The sequence below is a fragment of the Arachis ipaensis genome, chromosome B1 (genome assembly GCF_059453495.1).
Source record: "Arachis ipaensis isolate K30076 ecotype BB chromosome B1, ASM5945349v1, whole genome shotgun sequence".
NCBI classification, from domain to species: domain Eukaryota; kingdom Viridiplantae; phylum Streptophyta; class Magnoliopsida; order Fabales; family Fabaceae; genus Arachis; species Arachis ipaensis.
Window position 1 is genome coordinate 75729264 of NC_142436.1, and position 18455 is coordinate 75747718.

The 18455-nt window shown below is 37.4% G+C and overlaps 1 protein-coding gene across 1 annotated transcript; it reads right to left on the minus strand.

The window, feature by feature from the left end:
* Positions 1-3990: 3990 nt before the first annotated feature.
* LOC107608428 (uncharacterized) lies at positions 3991-4440 on the minus strand. Its single transcript, XM_016310223.1, has one exon. It carries the CDS (start codon positions 4438-4440, stop codon positions 3991-3993), a length of 450 nt encoding a protein of 149 aa, XP_016165709.1.
* Positions 4441-18455: the final 14015 nt, after the last annotated feature.

Below are 18455 nucleotides of genomic sequence, written 5' to 3' on the forward strand. Positions count from 1 at the left end.
ATGTCAATTACTTACTGATATGGCTAATGAATTTACTTTCTGTTTCATTCTTTCTTCTCAATAATTCAGAACTTGCTTAGGGACAAGCAAGTATTAAGTTTGGTGTTGTGATGCCAAGGCATCTTAGGCTAGTTTCACTAGCATTTTTCTGTTATTTTTAGTTGTTTTATGCATTTTCTTGAGCCTTAAGTAATCATTTGGGCCAAATAGTCATGCTTGTCTTAAATCATTCAAACATGAAGATTTTGATGCAAATTCCATGAGTTTTTAGTTATATTCCTTGAAAGCTATGAATGGAAGAATTCTCATGAATTTTTGCAAGACTTTGATGCAATTGTTTGGATGATTTCAGGGAAGAAGAGGCTAGGCAAGGAAGCAACAAAATCAATAAAGGAAGCTTGAATATCACATGTGGAGTTTAAGTTCCAGTTTAAGCCTAAACTGGAGCTTAAACGCCAGAATCATGAAGGCTAAGAAATGCTGGAATTGAAGTTTAACCTCCAGTTTGACCTTAAACTGGAGGTTAAACGCCAGAATGAGAATGCCACTCAGCAAGGAGTCCACGTTTAACCTCCAGTTTAACCTTAAACTGGAGGTTAAACGCCAGAAGTGGGAATAGCACCAGGGAGCCATTTCCACGTTTAAGCTCCAGTTTGACCTCAAACTGGAGCTTAAACGTATTCGACAGCCTTTCTCCTCCAGGGTTGCTCTCTCCATTTCCACGTTTAACCTCCAGTTTGACCTCAAACTGGAGGTTAAACGTGTTCGACACCTCCAGGGCTACCATTCTAAGCTTCCACGTTTAACCTCCAGTTTGACCTCAAACTGGAGGTTAAACGTGTTCGACCTCCAGGGCTACCTTTTCCATTTCCACGTTTAAGCTTCAGTTTAACCTTAAACTGAAGCTTAAACGTGTTATATGGAACAGCTTGACCATGCCTTCTTCAAACATAAATAACTTGAGCTACAAAACTCCAAATGAGGTGATTCAAAATGCATTGGAAAGAAGACATCTAGAGCTTTCCAAGCATATATGGTATGCATGGTGGATACTAAAAATTGAGGGAGAAAACAGCCCCGTAATGTGTATAGAAGAGCATAGTACCAACATGCAATCAGGCCAGCTGACCTCTTCACCTTCCATGGAGTATAACTCGAGTTGTAGAGATCCAATTGAGGTGCTTCCAGTTGCGTTAGAAAGCTGACATCCATAGCTTTCCAACGAGGTATAATAGTCTATATTTGGCATCAAATTGGCAAGGTTGACAAGAGAACAAAGTGACGACTCAAGAAAGGGGGTGCAACATTTGAGTGTAGTTTAATGGATCATTATCCTTTTTGGATCAATTATGTCACTCAGCCCTTCAAGCAAGCAAGGCCCATCAACAACACCAAATCAAGGCCACAAGAATCATCTAGAATAGTTTATTTTCATTTGATTGTAATTTGCTTTGAATTTCATTTTCATTTTGTAATTTAGGGAGCCTATTTAAAGGCCTTAGTTTCTGCATTTAGGAGGGAGAGAAGGGGGATTGAAAGGGAATCCAGCCCCTGATGGGGACTTTTGGAACTTTTACTTTTTCATTTAGCTAGTTTTCTTTTCTTTGTAATTGAATTCAGAGCTATGACTCACTAAACCCCCTTTCATTGGGTTAGGGAGCTCTATTGTAATTCAATGAATCAATAATAGTTTATCTTCTTCTTCAATCTTTTCTCTTGAATTTTGTTAGAAAGCTTCTCGATCTAATTCCATTGGGTAGTTGTCTTGGGAAAGAAACTACCCATAATTGGAATCCTTCGGAACCTTGGGAAAGGAATGGAGGATTCATGCTAGAGAAGCTTTCTCACAGTGAATTGGATTGGGGTTTGGATGGATATTGTGACATGTAATCCTACCAAATTGTGGTTCATGAAATTGTGTGGTATAATCAGTGATCGAGCATCATCTCTTCTTATGAACATTTAAACCAAGGGATTGGGAATTTGTTCATTTTTAGAGAGAATTGGTGAGCCAAGGGATTGGGATCCAATCATATAAGATTGCCAAGCAAAATTCAATGAACGCATTGGTTGAGGAAGAGATAAACATGTTTTGATTCGGAGATCTCAATATCTCCTATAACCCAATGAATTCCCCATTTCTGATTTCCATCTTCTCTTTACATTCTGCAACTCAATTCATGCAATCACCCCCATTCCCTTTTAATTTCAGCAATTTAGTTTCTGCTCTTTAATTCATTGCAATTTAAGATTCCGCCATTTCAATTTCTTGTCATTTACTTTTCCCGCCAATTTTACATTCCGCAATACTCATCTCAATCTTGATTCCGCTCAACTAGAACACGCTTCTAATCCGAATTGCTCACTCAACCAATCCTTGTGGGATTCGACCTCACTCTATTGTGAGTTTTTACTTGACGATAACCGGTGCACTTGCCGGAAGGAATTTTGCCGATCGTGCAATTTCCTAAATCGTAGCATAACTAGTTTATGTGCATCATCACCCAAGCATTGGCGTAGAATTTCTAACCATAAGTATGCCCACGTCTATCACGGGGTTGGTCAGAAATTCCCAACCCCTCCTCAAAATCGGGTATCGGATCTCCGGGTACTCATCTAGCTTCAGATCGAAGCGGACCTCAGAGATCACCTTTTTTTTACTCACTATTTCATGGAAGTAATCCTCGTGTGTCTTCGAGAAGAACCGGGTGAAGTCGTACCGACCGGAGGTGGGGGCCTTCTCTTTCCTCTTCTTTGAGGAGGATTCACCAGTCTTGGGTGCCATAAAGGTAGTAAAATTGAAGGAAAAAGTGGAGCACCCAACACCAAACTTAAAAGTTTTGTTCGTCCTCGAGCAAAGTAAAAGAAACAATAGAAGAGGAAGGATAAAAAGAAGCAATGAAGTAAAAGGAAAGCGAAAAGAAAAAGGCTAGCAGAAGGAGGGGGTGCTCACGGTTATTGTGTAGAAAGGAAGAGGGGAAGATGCTAGTTAATGAATGGATGAAAGAATAAGGAGAGAGAAGTGAAGCTGAGGTGTGGTGAAAGTGAAATGGAAGTAGGTATTTATAGGGGGGAGGAAGAGGGTTCGATTATGAGGGGGGAAAAGGGTGGGTGAAGCAAATTTGAATTGTGGTGAGTGGAGAGAGGGTAGGTGATTATAGAGAAGGTGAATATGGAGAGATTGATGGGATGTGATTGATGGATGGAGAGGTGATAAGTGTATGGGGAAGTGGGGGGGGGGGGTGGGGGTGAATGTGGATGGAATAGTGGGTAAGGGGGAAAGAGAAAGAAGGTGGTTGACTGGTCAAAGTGGATGGGGGTTGGGGTTTTAACCATTGGTTAAACCCCCTCCTCCAAACTTGAAGCTGAGGTACTGGGTGCTAAACGCCTAAGGGACTCTTTGTTTTTTTTTTTACCAAGGGATGAACCATGTGTGGTGGCATTTAGCGTCCTTAGTGGGGTGCCAAATACTCCTTTTTGGGCGTTAAACACCCTCCTGGAATTTAACGCCGACTCTCTCTGCTCCTTTCCTGGCATTAAACGCCAACTATCATTACCCCATTCCTGGCGCTAAACGTCCTCCCTGGCGCTTAGCGCCCAAGCATCTCTAATCAATCTTACTCCAGGATGTTCTGTTCTTCATTCTGAGTTCTTCTATCCTTATTCTAAGTACCGTGCATGATCACAAAAAATATTAAACCTAGGAAAACTGTGAGGAACACTGAAAACTTAAACTAAATAAAGAATGGAAATCAACTGAACTGTGAGGAACACTGAACACTAGCTTGACGGTCAGCTCCTCTAAGGAGGAAGGTCATAGGGGCTCAGATCTTCATCCTTCACTGTGAACTTCTTTCCTGTGCTCACATGAATCAACTCAACATGTTTTAGAGACAGGATCTTATTCACTGTATGTGGTAGGACTAGACTTCTAGTGAATACTACTCTCATCCCAGGTGAGAAGTCTTCAGTGGAAATTTTTTTATTCCTCTAGTCCTTTGGTACCTTTTTCTTGGGACCTCCTGCCTCCTTGGTAGGTGAGGAATGTCTAACACCGAACTTAGGGTTGATGTCAGGGGAAACTGTATGGGTTTCCACCAAAGGGGAAGGCTTAAGCAAAGAACTCTGCATGCAAGTACTTCCTGTTCCAGAGATTGGTGAAGGTCTGAAAACCTTGAACACCAAGTAGTCCTCACGTAGCCTCAGAACTAACTCTCCTATCTCAATATCTATTAAGGCTCTTCTAGTGGCTAGGAATGGTCTTCCTAGTATGATGGAGTCATTTGCATCCTCTCCCATATCAAGTATGACAAAATCTGTAGGGAGGAATAGCTCTCTAACCTTGACCAAGACATTTTCCACTAGCCCATGTGCCTGTCTCAGAGATTTATCAGCCATCTCCAATGCTATCCTTGTAGGCTGTGCTTCTTGAATTTTCATCTTTTTCATTACAGACAAGGGCATTAGATTGATACTTGAGCCAAGATCACAAAGATCTTTGTCAAAAGTGAGATTTCCAATAGAACAAGGAATCTAAAAGCTTCCCAAATCTGGCATCTTCTTAGGTAGCTTGCTCTGAATGAGTGCATTACACTCCTTGGTCAGCACCACTGTTTCATTTCCCTTTAAGACCTTCTTCTCAAAGAGTAAGTCTTTCATGAATGCAGCATAGGAAGGCATCTTCTCTAGAATCTTAGCAAAAGGAATATTAATTTGTAGCTTTCTAAAAACTTCCAAGAACTGAGAGTACCATTCATCCTTGGTCTCCTTGATGAGCAGATATTTACGCTTTTTGGCATCATTTTCATATAATTTTTAGCATGTTTTGTTTAATTTTTATTAATTTTCATAGGTTTTAGTGCAAATTTCACATTTTTGGATTCTACATTGAGTTTGTATATTTTTATGCAATTTTAGGTATTTTCTGGCTGAAATTGAAGAGTTGGAGCAAAAGACTGATTCAGAGGCAGAGAAAGCACTGCAGATGCTGTCTGGATCTGACCTCCTTGCACTCAAAAGAGATTTTTTGGAGCTACAGATATCCAAATAGAGCGTTCTTATTGGCTATGGAAAGCTAACATCTAGAGCTTTCCAGAAATATATAATAGTTCATACTTTGCTTCAGCATTGAAGACCCAAAACTAATGTCCAATGCCAGCCTCCTACCCTATTATGGCGTCCAACGCCCTAGAGGCCTCCTAGCACGTGGATCTCAATCAAGCTCAGTCCACTCACCAAATGGGCCTCAGAAGTGGATTTTAGTACTAAACGACTGTTTTTCCCTTCTTAATGTAATCCTTAGTCATTAGTTTAGTATTTAAAGATTTTTACACCTCTCATCAAAGGAGAGGACGCACACTTTACACATTTATCATTGTATTTTCTATTAGTATGAGTTTCCAAACCTCCTAGGTTGAGGGGAGGAGCCCTGCTGAGTTTTATGGATTAATAAAAGTATTACTGTTTCTTTTCAATACGTGTTTGATTCTCTATTCTAAGATGTATCTTCGTTCTTCATCAATATGAATGCGTTGAACTGGCATAAGGATATCACATTCTACATGAGTTCAGAGTGAGTCTTTCATCAGACAATGATGAACCACCAGCTTAATTATACATCTCTTAGACGGCTAATCCACGACTTCGTTGGGGACTTCTCGAAACATCAGTTCAGCCGAGGTATGGGGAGATTAGAGTCTTTGTGGTAGATGCTAGAACCCAAAGGTGCAGCATTCTCTGATCCGGAAGATTCGACCTTGTCTGTGGCATTTTGAGTAGGATCATTAAAGAGAATGGACTGCAGGAGCTTCACCTTCAATCAGAATGGATCCACACTAACCTTGGGGTTCAGATCTAGAGGAGCATTGGCGACCTCTCAACCGGCATTGATCACATACAGCCTGCCATAGATGAAATCATTCACAATTTAAGAAGACAGTAAAACCAGAATTAATCCAAAAGAATAAAGCATCTCCAAGCCTTAACCATCTTCTTATCATTATAAACATATCAACCTAGTTAAGATCTCTTTATTCTAATTTTATGCTTTTAACCAAATCCAACAACTCTTCTATCCTGATAAACTCCAATTTTGTGGTTTATATTGTGTTGATTTTATGGGGGTTTTATCAATTTTTCCCACATTTATTTACTAAAATAGCATGGTTTTGTAAATTCTCCTTAAATTGTGCTTAAGAGTGAAAACATGCTTTTTAGGCCCAAAAATTGATAAATTTAATTCACTTTAATTCCATTCGATGCCTTGATATGTTTGTTAAGTGATTTCAGGTTTAGAAGACAAAGATTAGATTGAAGAAATGAAGAAAAAGCATGTAAAAATGGAGAACTCATGAAGAAATGAAGGAATTGCTAAGCTGTCAATCCTGACCTCTTTGTACTTAAACAATCATAACTTGAGCTACAGAGGTCCAAATAAAGCGGTTTTAGTTGTGTTGGAAAGCTAACATCTGGGGCTTCAAAATGATATGCAATATTCCATAGTTTCCAGGACGTTTGGTGATGTGTATGCGTCGTTCCACGTGCACATGTCGCATGATCAGCATGGGCCATTTTAAGAAATTCGTGGCCAGCGATTTCTAGCTCATTTTGGGCCCAATCTAACTCATTTCTGATGCTATTGAACCCAATGATTGAAGGAGGATGAACCAAGTAGTTATAGTTGAGTTTTTATCATGTTGGAGATGTAGAATTCTAGAGAGAGAGGCTCTCTCCTCTCTATAGATTTAGGGTTCTTTGTTTCCTTCCTTTTAGATCTAGATTTCATTCTTCCTTTGCCTTAATATTCCTTCTTCCTTTATTTGTTCTAGTATTTTACTTCTCTTGTTAATTCCTCTATTTTGTCAATTTTAGTTTATGAACTCTCTTGTTGATTTCCATTTCTTTTTAATACAATTTATGATTTCCATGCCTTTTTATAATTGCTTTAGTTTCCTATTGTTGATCTCTTGCCTTTGTAGTTATAGCATCCTTTAATTCTTGCAATTTATGATATTTACTTTTATTGCCCTATATGTGTTTGATGAAATGTCTCTTTTAGTTATGAGTTAGATTTTTCTCCTCTTGGCTTGAGTTAAGTAATTAGAGACTCTTGAGTTATCAAATTCTTTTATTGATTGACAATTGGAAGTTGCTAGTTGAATTGAATGCCACGAAAGCTAGTCTTTCACAATGAGCTGACTAGGACTTGTGGACAAGAGCCAATTCCATCCACTTGACTTTCCTTCATAGTTAGAGGTTAACTAAGTGGGAGCAATGGACAATTCTTGCCACAATTGATGATGATAATGAGGATAGGACTTCTAGTTCTCATTCCTTGCCAAAAGCTTTCTTAGTTATTAGTTTATTTCTTTTGCTATTTACATTTCTTGTTCCTTATTGCAAAAACCCCAAAACATTCCTTCATAGCCAATAATAAAGCACTTCATTGTAATTCATAGGAAGAACGACCCGGGATTAATACTCTCGGTTATTTTATTGGGGTTGAACTAGTGACAACCATATTAAATTTGATGTGAGGATTCATTATTAGTTTAGAACTATACTTGCAATGTAACAATTATTTTTGTGAAATTCTTTACTGACATAAAATCCGCTATCAATCCGCCTGACTAAGATCTGCAAGAGAACTATAGCTTGCTTCAAATCACAATCCTCGTGGGTTCGACCCTGACTCACACAGATATTACTTAGATGACCCAGTGCACTTGCTGGTTCAGTTGTGTGGAAGTGTGGGATTCTGCGCACCACTCCTCTTGGAGGTTCTGAGGTTATGGTGCTCCAGGATCTTGACTAAGCGCCCTAGGTAGGGCATGTAACAATGTAGCTTCAGCCTTTCTGGAGCTTCTTTCTCCTCTGACCCCTTAGTAACTTGTGTAACGACCCAATTCCCAGTACGTGATGGTCATACTAAAAACTGAGCGCCACTAACTTGCCTTCCTAGACTTAATTATTACTTATTATTAAGCCTATAATCGTGTTAGCACGAGATCGATTTTTCTTGGAAACTTTCTCCTTTATACGTGAAAATCTTGGTACGAAAATGATGGGTCTAAGAAAGCTTAAACATTCACATACAGAATTACAGGAAACCAATTAGTAAACCGGCAAGTAAGATAAATAGAATAATGTACTTCACAAACATTATAAACAAGAGTCATAAAGAAGTCAAGTCCATGTACCAACTTATACCGCTTATTACTATACATACATACAGATATATACCCCTCCGGGTCCTGGCCCATAAAGGAAGCTCCTAATCTGGAACCCGAGCTAACCTAGCCAGTCTGTACAACTCCTAATCTCTCGGTGGATTGGTGTGCGTCGTATCGCCGGTTAGGAAATTTTCGCACAAAGATTGCGATCACGTCGGTAGCATAGTCCCAACCGACAAACAACACCGCACCAAAGTTTGGAATCAAAAGATATCATAATTCAAAACCAATATAAACCGGGAGTTTTACTTCCCGGGTTATCTCCAAAGAACCTAGTGATCAATGAGTGTGTAATTTTTGGTTGTGAAGGCAACAAGGTTTTCAATGAAGAGATGAACAATTAAAGAAATAAAAGAACATTAAAAATTGCAAGTAATGATCAAATAAAGGAATTAAGGAACTAGCTACGTAATATAGACAAGTAAGCTATAAAGGTAATTGATGAATGTATGTGTGGGTGTGATTCAAAACATAAATGGAGTCTTGGCTTGGGATGAGCTAGGGACCTTTCCTTGTCGGAACCACAACTATGACAATTATAATGGATTAATCTCACTTGGTTAACCCCCACATCGGAGAGTAAGTTAAGGAGCATAAATGTTCTTAATCCACAAATCCTAACTCACTTGCTAATTTCCTTAGCAACAAGTTAGCTTTAGTGGAAACAAGAATAATTAACAATCCAAGAATTATCACTAAATGTTGGACATCCCAACTCTAGGAACCCAATTACTCATTTTTCCCAAGTCAAGAGGTAGAAATTTAGCCCATAATTAAGCTTGAGATTTCTACAAACACTTGGTGGGCAAAAACACAAAACATGGTGAAATTGAGAAAAGGCTTGAAACTAAGAGCAACAAATAATCAAAAGCAACAATAACAACTCAATCAAGCATATAACAATCATCAATTATCAAAATTATCAACAAGAAATCAAAATTGGAAAAAGTATGTATATTGAAACTATAACTTCAACTACAAGAAAGAGTAGCAAAATTGTAACTAAAAAGAGTAGTAATTAAGAAATACTTACAATGGAGGCTAGCAAAATCCAGGAGCAAAAATAGAAATGACACTTGAAATGTAAAATCCTAGTATCCCTAATGGAGATGAAAGAAAACTTAGAGAAAAACTACACTAAAAACCTCCTACTACTACTCCTAAAACTATCCTAATGGTATCCTCCTCCATAGTGATGTTTTTTCCCTTCATTATGAGCTATTGGCTTCAGAATTGGGCCTCCAATCCATCAAAAATGCGAGTCACGTGCATTTTTAATGAAGGCATGTGCGGGTACCTGTGCGTACGCACAGACATGTGCGCACGCACACTCGGCCAAAATCTCTATCTGTGCACACGCACACTTCGCGATGCTCAGGGTAGTCGCGCGACGCGTAAGATGCTGCTCGCGTACACGTTTTTCTCTGCTCTGGTTCCTGTGCGTACGCACACATTGCTTTGCTCTTCTCCTTTGATTCTTCATGCTTCCTCCTCTTTGCATGCTTTTCTTCCATTCTTACCAAGCCATTCCTACTTTATACATCTGAAATCACTCACAAACAACATCGAGGTATCGAATGGAAGGTAAATGGAATAAAATAGGCTAAATTAGGCACAAAAGAGCATGTTTTTATAATTAAGCACAATTTTGGAGGAAAGTTCAAAAGCATGCTAATTAAGGGAATAAGTGCAGCTTTATATGATGAAATCCAGTCAATTCTAACAAAAAATTGTCGTAAAATATAGATTTATCAATTCCCCCACACTTAAACACTAGCATGTCTTCATGCTAATCACATTCAAAGGAGATGTATAAAAGGGAAAACACTTTATTCTATGTACTATCTAAATGCATGCAACTAACTTAGATATTACCTACTAATGTCTATTCTACTAGAATTTGGTAGAAACAAACCAAGAAATTCCAATCAATCTCAAGGAAGCTTTAGGGCCAAGGCAAAAAGTAGATGCACTATGATCAATATCCAAAGAATTGAATTGAGATTTTCAAAACTAACAACTAGACAACTTGCAAGAAGATACGATATAAGGAACAAGAACATAGAATTGAGCGATCGAACCCCTCACTGGGTGTGTTTACACTCTATTCGCTCAGTGTTTAGGGCTTAATCATTCAATTCTCCTATCATGCTTTTCAAAGATTTTGCAAGTCATCTAACAATCAACTAATATTTGATGCATGAAAAACAAATATCATGAGGTCTTTGGAGGGTTGTAATGGGGTTAAGGTCAAGGTAAGATCAATATGGTTAAGTAGACTTAATGAATTAGACCTTTGATTAGCTCAAGTGACCACCTAATCCTATACCATCCTATATACACATAAGCAAACTACCTAGCTACCCATTTATCTCTTTTTTCACAAACTCACTCATGCATTTTCTTCTAAAAACATAGACATATGCATCTTTTATTCATCTTTTTATTTCACATGCTATTATGCACAATATAATTTTTTTTATTGCAAAACTTTGCAAAACCAAATTTTTCTTGTTTTTTTGTAAATCAACAAGAGGTGAATATGTCTTGAACCATGAATACATGAGTAGTTACTCATTTTTCAAATTTTCACAATAAATATCCCAAATTGGCTCACAACCAATGTTTCCCAACAATCTTCCCCCACACTTAGATTACACACACTACTCCACCCAAGCTAATCAAAGAACAATTCAAGGATATCAATAATTTTTCGCTTTAGGGAGAATAATGTGCTTAGCATTAGAACAAAAGGGGATTTAAAGGCTCAAAAGGGGTTACAAAGGTGAATGTAAAGGTTGGCCATATGATTTAGTGGGTTCAACATCAAAGATGGCCTCAATCATACTAAATGCAATCAAACATAAAAAATAAGACATATAGATTCATGCAAATCTAAGATTACAATAAAAAAGGAGTATAATCACACAAGAAAAAACTTTATGGTTGGAAATATACAACCATCTATTAGGGCTCAAATATCACAAGGTATGTTGTTCTATCTCTTTTTCTATGTTCTATAAAAGAAATACTCCAAGCAAGTTGAAAAATAATTTTCAATTTAATCAATGGCATGGCCTAAGAAGGGTTTCATGGAAATTTCTTGTTGTTTCACCAAAATTATTCACTCTAACATGCAACATGCAAATATTTACTATCATAAAACCATAAGAACTTAAAGAAATATATACAAACAAACCAACAAAGTACAAACACTAAAGTAAAGGAAGCTAGAAAGGAAACTAAAAAGGTATTGCAAAGTGTCCAAGAAGAAAAATTTTACCCCCCTCAAGATGGTCAAACCTCCCCAACACTTAGATAGTGCACGGTCCTCCGTGCAAGCTCATCATATGGGAGAACGATAACTTGGGGCTGCCACCTTCAGTTGGTGGTCTATGACAAGGGTTGATCACTCTCATCATCCTCCTCCCCAACTAACTCTGATAAAGCTTTGGGAGTTGGGCCGGGGTCTCTTCCTTCTAGCTTTGTTGTTATCCACTCGAAACGCTTGTGCTCAAGTTGCTCCATATTGTGGATGTCATGCAAGATGTCTCGGAAAAGATCCGGAAGAGACCAGAGAAACGGTAAAGGAGTTGATGAAGATGATGGGTTTGATGATGGTGCTGTGGGTGCCTTCCTCTTGGAGGGTGTCCTCTTTGATGATCCGTCTAAATCACCCCGCAGAATGAAGTTGTTACCTCTTGGTGTCTTGAACATGACGTCCGTGGGTTGCCTCTCTACCCTTGCTGCTATAACTAGTCACATCACCATCGATGGGAAACGGATGTTGATATTTTTCTTTTCAATCAGTTTCCAAATCGATTTGTGCATCAAAGGTACAATGGCTATTCGCCTTCCTTCCAAAATAGCCCAAATAAGCAAAGCAGCTTTGAATCTGACATGGGTAGTATGGGTGCTAGGGACTATATAGTCGGCCATTATCTGATGCCAAATACGCACCTCGACATTCAAGTCGGAATAAGCAATACTCGTGGGAATAGATTTCCTCCCTTTGCTATATTCCCAACTTGCCCCGGGACGGCCAATCTTCTTAAAAATGGGAGCCAATGATATCCTCCCCTTGAGCACATCCGCTTTGATCTTTGAATACTCATCCTTTGTAGGCGGTATGTGGGGAATCACCAGAATAGCTTCTAAAGGCTTGTTGGAAGTGTCCAACATCTTCCCTCGGAGGAATACCGACTCTTCTTCCCAAGTTTGGTAGTTCGCATAGAATTCCCGCACCATGGATTCATTAACTTCAATGGGGTCTTGCTCAAGAAATCCCCAATGAAGCGAGACAATCCTTTCATGAATAATTGCCTTGTACCTGCTTGGAACCTTCAATGTCCACTCCCCATGGATTGTTCTTTTCTCAATTTCCTCATATTGGAAGTCAGCTCTTCGGTTAACCAAGGTACTTGGTTTCTCACATTGGCGATCCAACCAAATATTAGGAGGGCGAGTTGTTGGTTGCACAACCGATGGTGTAACCGGTGCTTTACCTTTCTTCCACATCCTAAAAAGAAGAATAAAAAATAAAAGATTTCACGATTATCTGGCAATAGATAAAATACAATCAATGAGGAAGCACAAATAAAGTGAAATCAATTTAAATTCTTAATTGGAAGCCTTCTAAACAGTGTGATTTAAGAAAAGTAATGTATGTATTCTAAGAATGCGCACGGTTAGAACACACACACCGGCCGGATAAAATAGAAATCACACGATTAAAATAATCAGAGCTCAATACTTCACAATCAAGTGTTTAAGTTTCAAGACTTAAGAATGGACATGCAAGCAAACTCAAACAAGCACCAAATTACTTAGTTGAATTCTTGAAGAGAATGGTTATTGAGGTTGTGGACATGAAAACTTATTGATAAAAATGGTGCACAGCAACAATAACTATTCAACCAAAGTAGAACGTCATTGTTCATCCTAAAAAAAATAACAACCACACATACAATGTCCCTTAGTTAAGGTAAAGGATGTTTGATCAAGACATCAAGATGTATGGACACTTGTAAGGTGATTACTCCAATTCAATGACCAAGATGAACAATGTCAAATTATATTCAACTAAGATCAATGCATTCACAACAAACACCCATCAACAAAGGATTAAAAGTCATGTAAGACATGGGTGTCAGAACTTTAAGTTCAATAAAAACAAGGGAATGCATTGGTAAATTCATCATCAACAACCATATTTGAAGTTTCACAATTCATAGAATATGCCAAATGGCCAATTCACATGAATCACACAAAAGTTTCATAGAAGCATTTCATCAAACAATTAATATGCATTGTGCAAACTCATGATAATTAAGCTTGAAATCAATCAAATTCAACCCAATGATTCAAGTATCAACACTTGCAATACAAAGATAACTAAAGAAAGCAACAAATTCAATATAAATAACATCAAAAGAAAACAAAAGCAACTCAAGATATCAACATAAAAAGAAATAGGAAGAAACAAAACCTGAAAATCAAAGAGTGAAGAAAATAAGAGGAGAAGAGGAAACAATGGCACTAGTTATAGCCACTGCGAGTTCACAGTGGTTGATTTTGCCGGAATTACACCGGATTTTCACAAGGGTGAAGGAAACACTCCAGTGGAAGAGAAAGAAAAGAAAGAGAAGAAAGAAAAGGTAGAAGAAAGAGAGAAGAGAGAGAAAAAGAGGTGGCGGCGGCTGACAGCGGTGGCAGGGTCGCCTAAGAATGCTGGCGGAGGGATGGTGCAACAGCAATAGGAAGAGAAGAGAGAAAGAGCTGCTGGAAAGAACAAGGGAGTTGCCCTGTTTAACGCCCAGGTCAAGGCCTGTTCATGCGCAAAAGGAGTTGTGTGCGTGCATAGGAAGTGAAATAGAGAGGGATGCGAGTGCACACAGTGTGCGAACGCTCGAAACAGAAGGGTAGCACGAAAAGATTGCGATCATATCGGTAGCATAGTCCCAATCGACAAACAACACCGCACCAAAGTTTGGAACAAAAGATATCACAATTTAAAACCAATATAAACCGGGAGTTTTACTTCCCGGGTCATCTCCCAAGGACCTAGTGATCAATGAGTGTGTAATTTTCGGTTGTGAAGGCAACAAGGTTTTCAATAAAGAGATGAACAATTAAATAAATAAAAGAACATTAAAAATTGCAAGTAATGAACTAATAAAGGAATTAAGGAACTAGCTACGTAATATAGACAAGTAAGCTATAAAGGTAATTGATATATGTATGTGTGGGTGTGATTCAAAACATAAATGGAGTCTTGGCTTGGGATGAGCTAGGGACCTTTCCTTGTCGGAACCACAACTATGACAATTATAATGGATTAATCTCACTTGGTTAACCCCCACATTAGAGAGTAAGTTAAGGAGCATAAATGTTCTTAATCCATAAACCCTAACTCACTTGCTAATTTCGTTAGCAACAAGTTAGCTTTAGTGAAAACAAGAACAATTAACAATCTAAGAATTATCACTAAATGTTGGACATCCCAACTCTAGGAACCCAATTGCTCATTTTCCCCAAGCCAAGAGGTAGAAATTTAGCCCATAATTAAGCTTGACATTTCTACAAATACTTGGTGGGCAAAAATACAAAACATGGTGAAATTGAGAAAAGGCTTGAAATTAAGAGCAACAAATGATCAAAAGCAACAATAACAATTCAATAAAGCATATAACAATCATCAATTATCAAAATCATCAACAAGAAATCAAAATTGGAAAAAGTATGTATATTGAAACTATAACTTCAATTACAAGAAAGAGTAGCAAAATTGTAACTAAAAAGCGTAGTAATTAAGAAATACTTACAATGGAGGCTAGCAAAATCCAAGAGCAAAAATGGAAATGGCACTTGAAATGTAAAATCCTAGTATAAATCCTAATGGAGTTGAAAGAAAACTTAGAGAAAAACTACACTAAAAACCTCCTATTACTACTCCTAAAACTATCCTAATGGTATCCTCCTCCATGGTGATGTTTTTCCCCTTCATTATGAGCTATTGGCTTCAGAATTGGGCCTCCAATCCATCAAAAATGCGAGTCACCTGCATTTTTAATGAAGGCATGTGCGGGTACCTGTGCGTACGCACAGACGTGTGCGCACGCACACTCGGCCAAAATCTCTATCTGTGCGCACGCACACTTCACGATGCTCAGGGTAGTCATGCGATGCATAAGATGCTGCTCGCGTGCACGCTTTGCTCTGCTCTGGTTCCTGTGCGTACGCACACATCGCTTTGCTCTTCTCCTTTGATTCTTCATGCTTCCTCCTCTTTGCATGCTCTTCTTCCATTCTTACCAAGCCATTCCTACCTTATATATCTAAAATCACTCACAAACAACATCAAGGTATTGAATGGAAGGTAAATAGAATAAAATAGGCTAAATTAGGCACAAAAGAACATGTTTTCATAATCAAGCACAATTTAGAAGGAAAGTTCAAAAGCATGCTAATTAAGGGAATAAGTGCAGGTTTATATGATGAAATCCACTAAATTATAACAAAAAATTATCGTAAAATATGGATTCATCATCAATCTATCCAAAAGTGAGAGACTAAACAAAAATTTCTACGTTAAGCTGAAGGCGCCACCCAAAATACGCTACCAACTCTTACTGTCCCTGATTAATCATTACAGCTAAAAGACAAGATTTCTATCACTTTCATATCTTGCAGTGGGTCCTGTGTCCATTTGAAGGGGAAGAAGGAAAGGGTAAGAACTGGAAAGTTCTTAGTAGTGTCGGGGTGGATAATTAGATTCATTTTATTTTAATCCTTAGTCAACAGCTACACACCACAAAACACAGACAAACTTCAACAAAGCATGACAAGTAATTCACTTAGAAGTCAATTAACCAAAAAGCACACAGACACATTCATAGAATTTTACAACAAAGAGATATGCGCAAATAAGTATGATGCATGTCTAGTCCTATATAGGCCATGAGCTCATGTGTCAGTTTGTTGCCCGATTCTCGACACTGGTCCTAAGATAAGAGTCACGTATCGCCGTCCCTATCTCAGCCAACATTCTCTCCATGAGCATTACGCATCGCCGTCCTCCTTATGAGGGAACCTTCTTTTCGGTCTCTAGTGAGCGTTACGCATCGCCATCCCCACTGAGCCGTCCCTATAGTGTCAAGTGAGCGTTACGCATCGCCGTCCCCACTAGACACTTAGCACTAAGGCCCAAACAATATTTAATTTATTTTCAATCTTTGCTCTCTACTCTACTGCGGTAGAGATCTCTTTAATTAATACCTTCTTTTCTATCTGCTCTACTGTGGCAGACATTCATTAAATCTTTTCAGTCGCTGCTCTCTGCTCTTCTGTGGTAGAAATCCTTTTACTTAATACATCCTTCTCTTTTTGTTCTTTTTCTTTTCTTTTCTTTCTCATCTTTCTCTTTTATTTTCTTACTTCTTTTCTTTCTCTCTTCTTTTCTTCAATCTTTTACTTCTTCATCATAACTCCACATTCTTTCCTCGCCTTTTCCTAATGTCTTATAAAAAAAATCATAAGATTCTTAAATTAACTGTGTCCTCTAAAGCTTTTAAGAGTTCTTTTGTTCTCTCTTCTTTGACTTAAATATTCTTAATAAAATGATAACAATAATATAAGTAAGATAATTTAAATGGTAAATAAATAAGGTTTATATTTTTTCCTAAAAAACTTATATTCATAAAACTTTTATTCTTAAACTCTTATTATCTACGTTTTAAACTTCAAACTTTTAAATATTTCATTTTTAATCCAACATTTTTATAAAATTATATTTGAAACCTCACTTGTCTCAGTATTTATAAAAGCAACCTTAAACTTTTACAAAATATCCATTTTTATCCCCGTACTTTATTTATTATCCAAAATACCCGAAAACTTAAATAATTACAAATTTTACGTTTATTTCTTGTATACAAATACAATGTTATACTTTAAAAATAAAATTTAATTACTAATCTTCCTCTTATACCGAAACCAAAACCCTTAGCCCTTTCCCTTTAAAATATTGTATTTTAATTCGGTTTCAAGTTTTTTGGTTACCGATTTTTCACAGCTTTTAGTTTAATATTTCAATCACCAAATCTCATCAATTTTCTCAATATTCAAGCTTAATAACAACCCTTAAATATATAAAAAATAGTTCAGTTCTTGTCAGATCTATAATGGCCGAACTTTAAAGTATCAAAATCAACGAGAGTCAATGATATTTCAAGCATAAGATCACTCAAATTCAAGCAATAATCATCAAACCAACCATCACACATCAAGAATATATTTAATTCATATTAAAATTACCAAACCCTACCTCCGTACGAATTCAAAATCAATGAAAACTCCAGAGAAGCTTTTTGATCGAGCTGCTGAAGAAGAAAACGTCAGAAATCGTCTGTGCCTCCTAGAACTCCAATTGGCCAAACTCAAGGGGAAAGAAAGCTACGTCACTGTCAACTTCTATCAAACAAAAATGACACCAACATGTAGAGGAGGAGGATACGAACTCTCTTACCAGATTAGATTTTTTATTGGAGTTACAAATCTCAAGAAATTGTGGAAAAAAGCTTCATAGTTTCATGGCCTCATGTTTCACTCTCTCTTGGCTTCTCTTTGTCTTATTCTTCAAGTTCATTTGGTGATGTAGGAAGGAATATGAAAATATCAAGGCTATTGGTGATTTGTGGTGCTAATAATTTATTAGGTATCATGCTTAAAGGTAATCTACGGTTTCTTTCTTTCTCTCTTTCCAAATGTCTTCCGTGAATGAAATGAATAAATAAATAAATGAAGTGAAGGTAGTGATGATCATCATTAATAAATATGGCGAGGTGTCAAGTTTTGGTGTAACCGAGTCGGCGGTTCAAGTTATAAATATCTTAAACAGATAATTATAAAAACTGGATATATTAAAACACAAGTAATAGTATGTGGTAATATATATGAGTCGCTAATATAAATGACATTAGTAATTTAGGAACTAAAAAGATTATTTGATGAAGCTTTATCAACTCTAAACTCATCAAGAAATACCGATAATTACTTATATCGGCAAAAGTCAGACTTGATAATAATATTAATATTATTATCTAGACTCCAATATAATTAGAGTAAGTAAAATAAATAAATAACATATTAATAAATTTATATTATCATTTATTTTATTTCAGGATTCGAAGTCGACTCGTCAAAATAAAACTAATCGCTTTAAAA

Bases quoted from the DNA above. Each gene is read 5' to 3' on its own strand.
- LOC107608428 (XM_016310223.1), bottom strand. From the start codon at position 4,440: ATGAAAATTCAAGAAGCACAGCCTACAAGGATAGCATTGGAGATGGCT.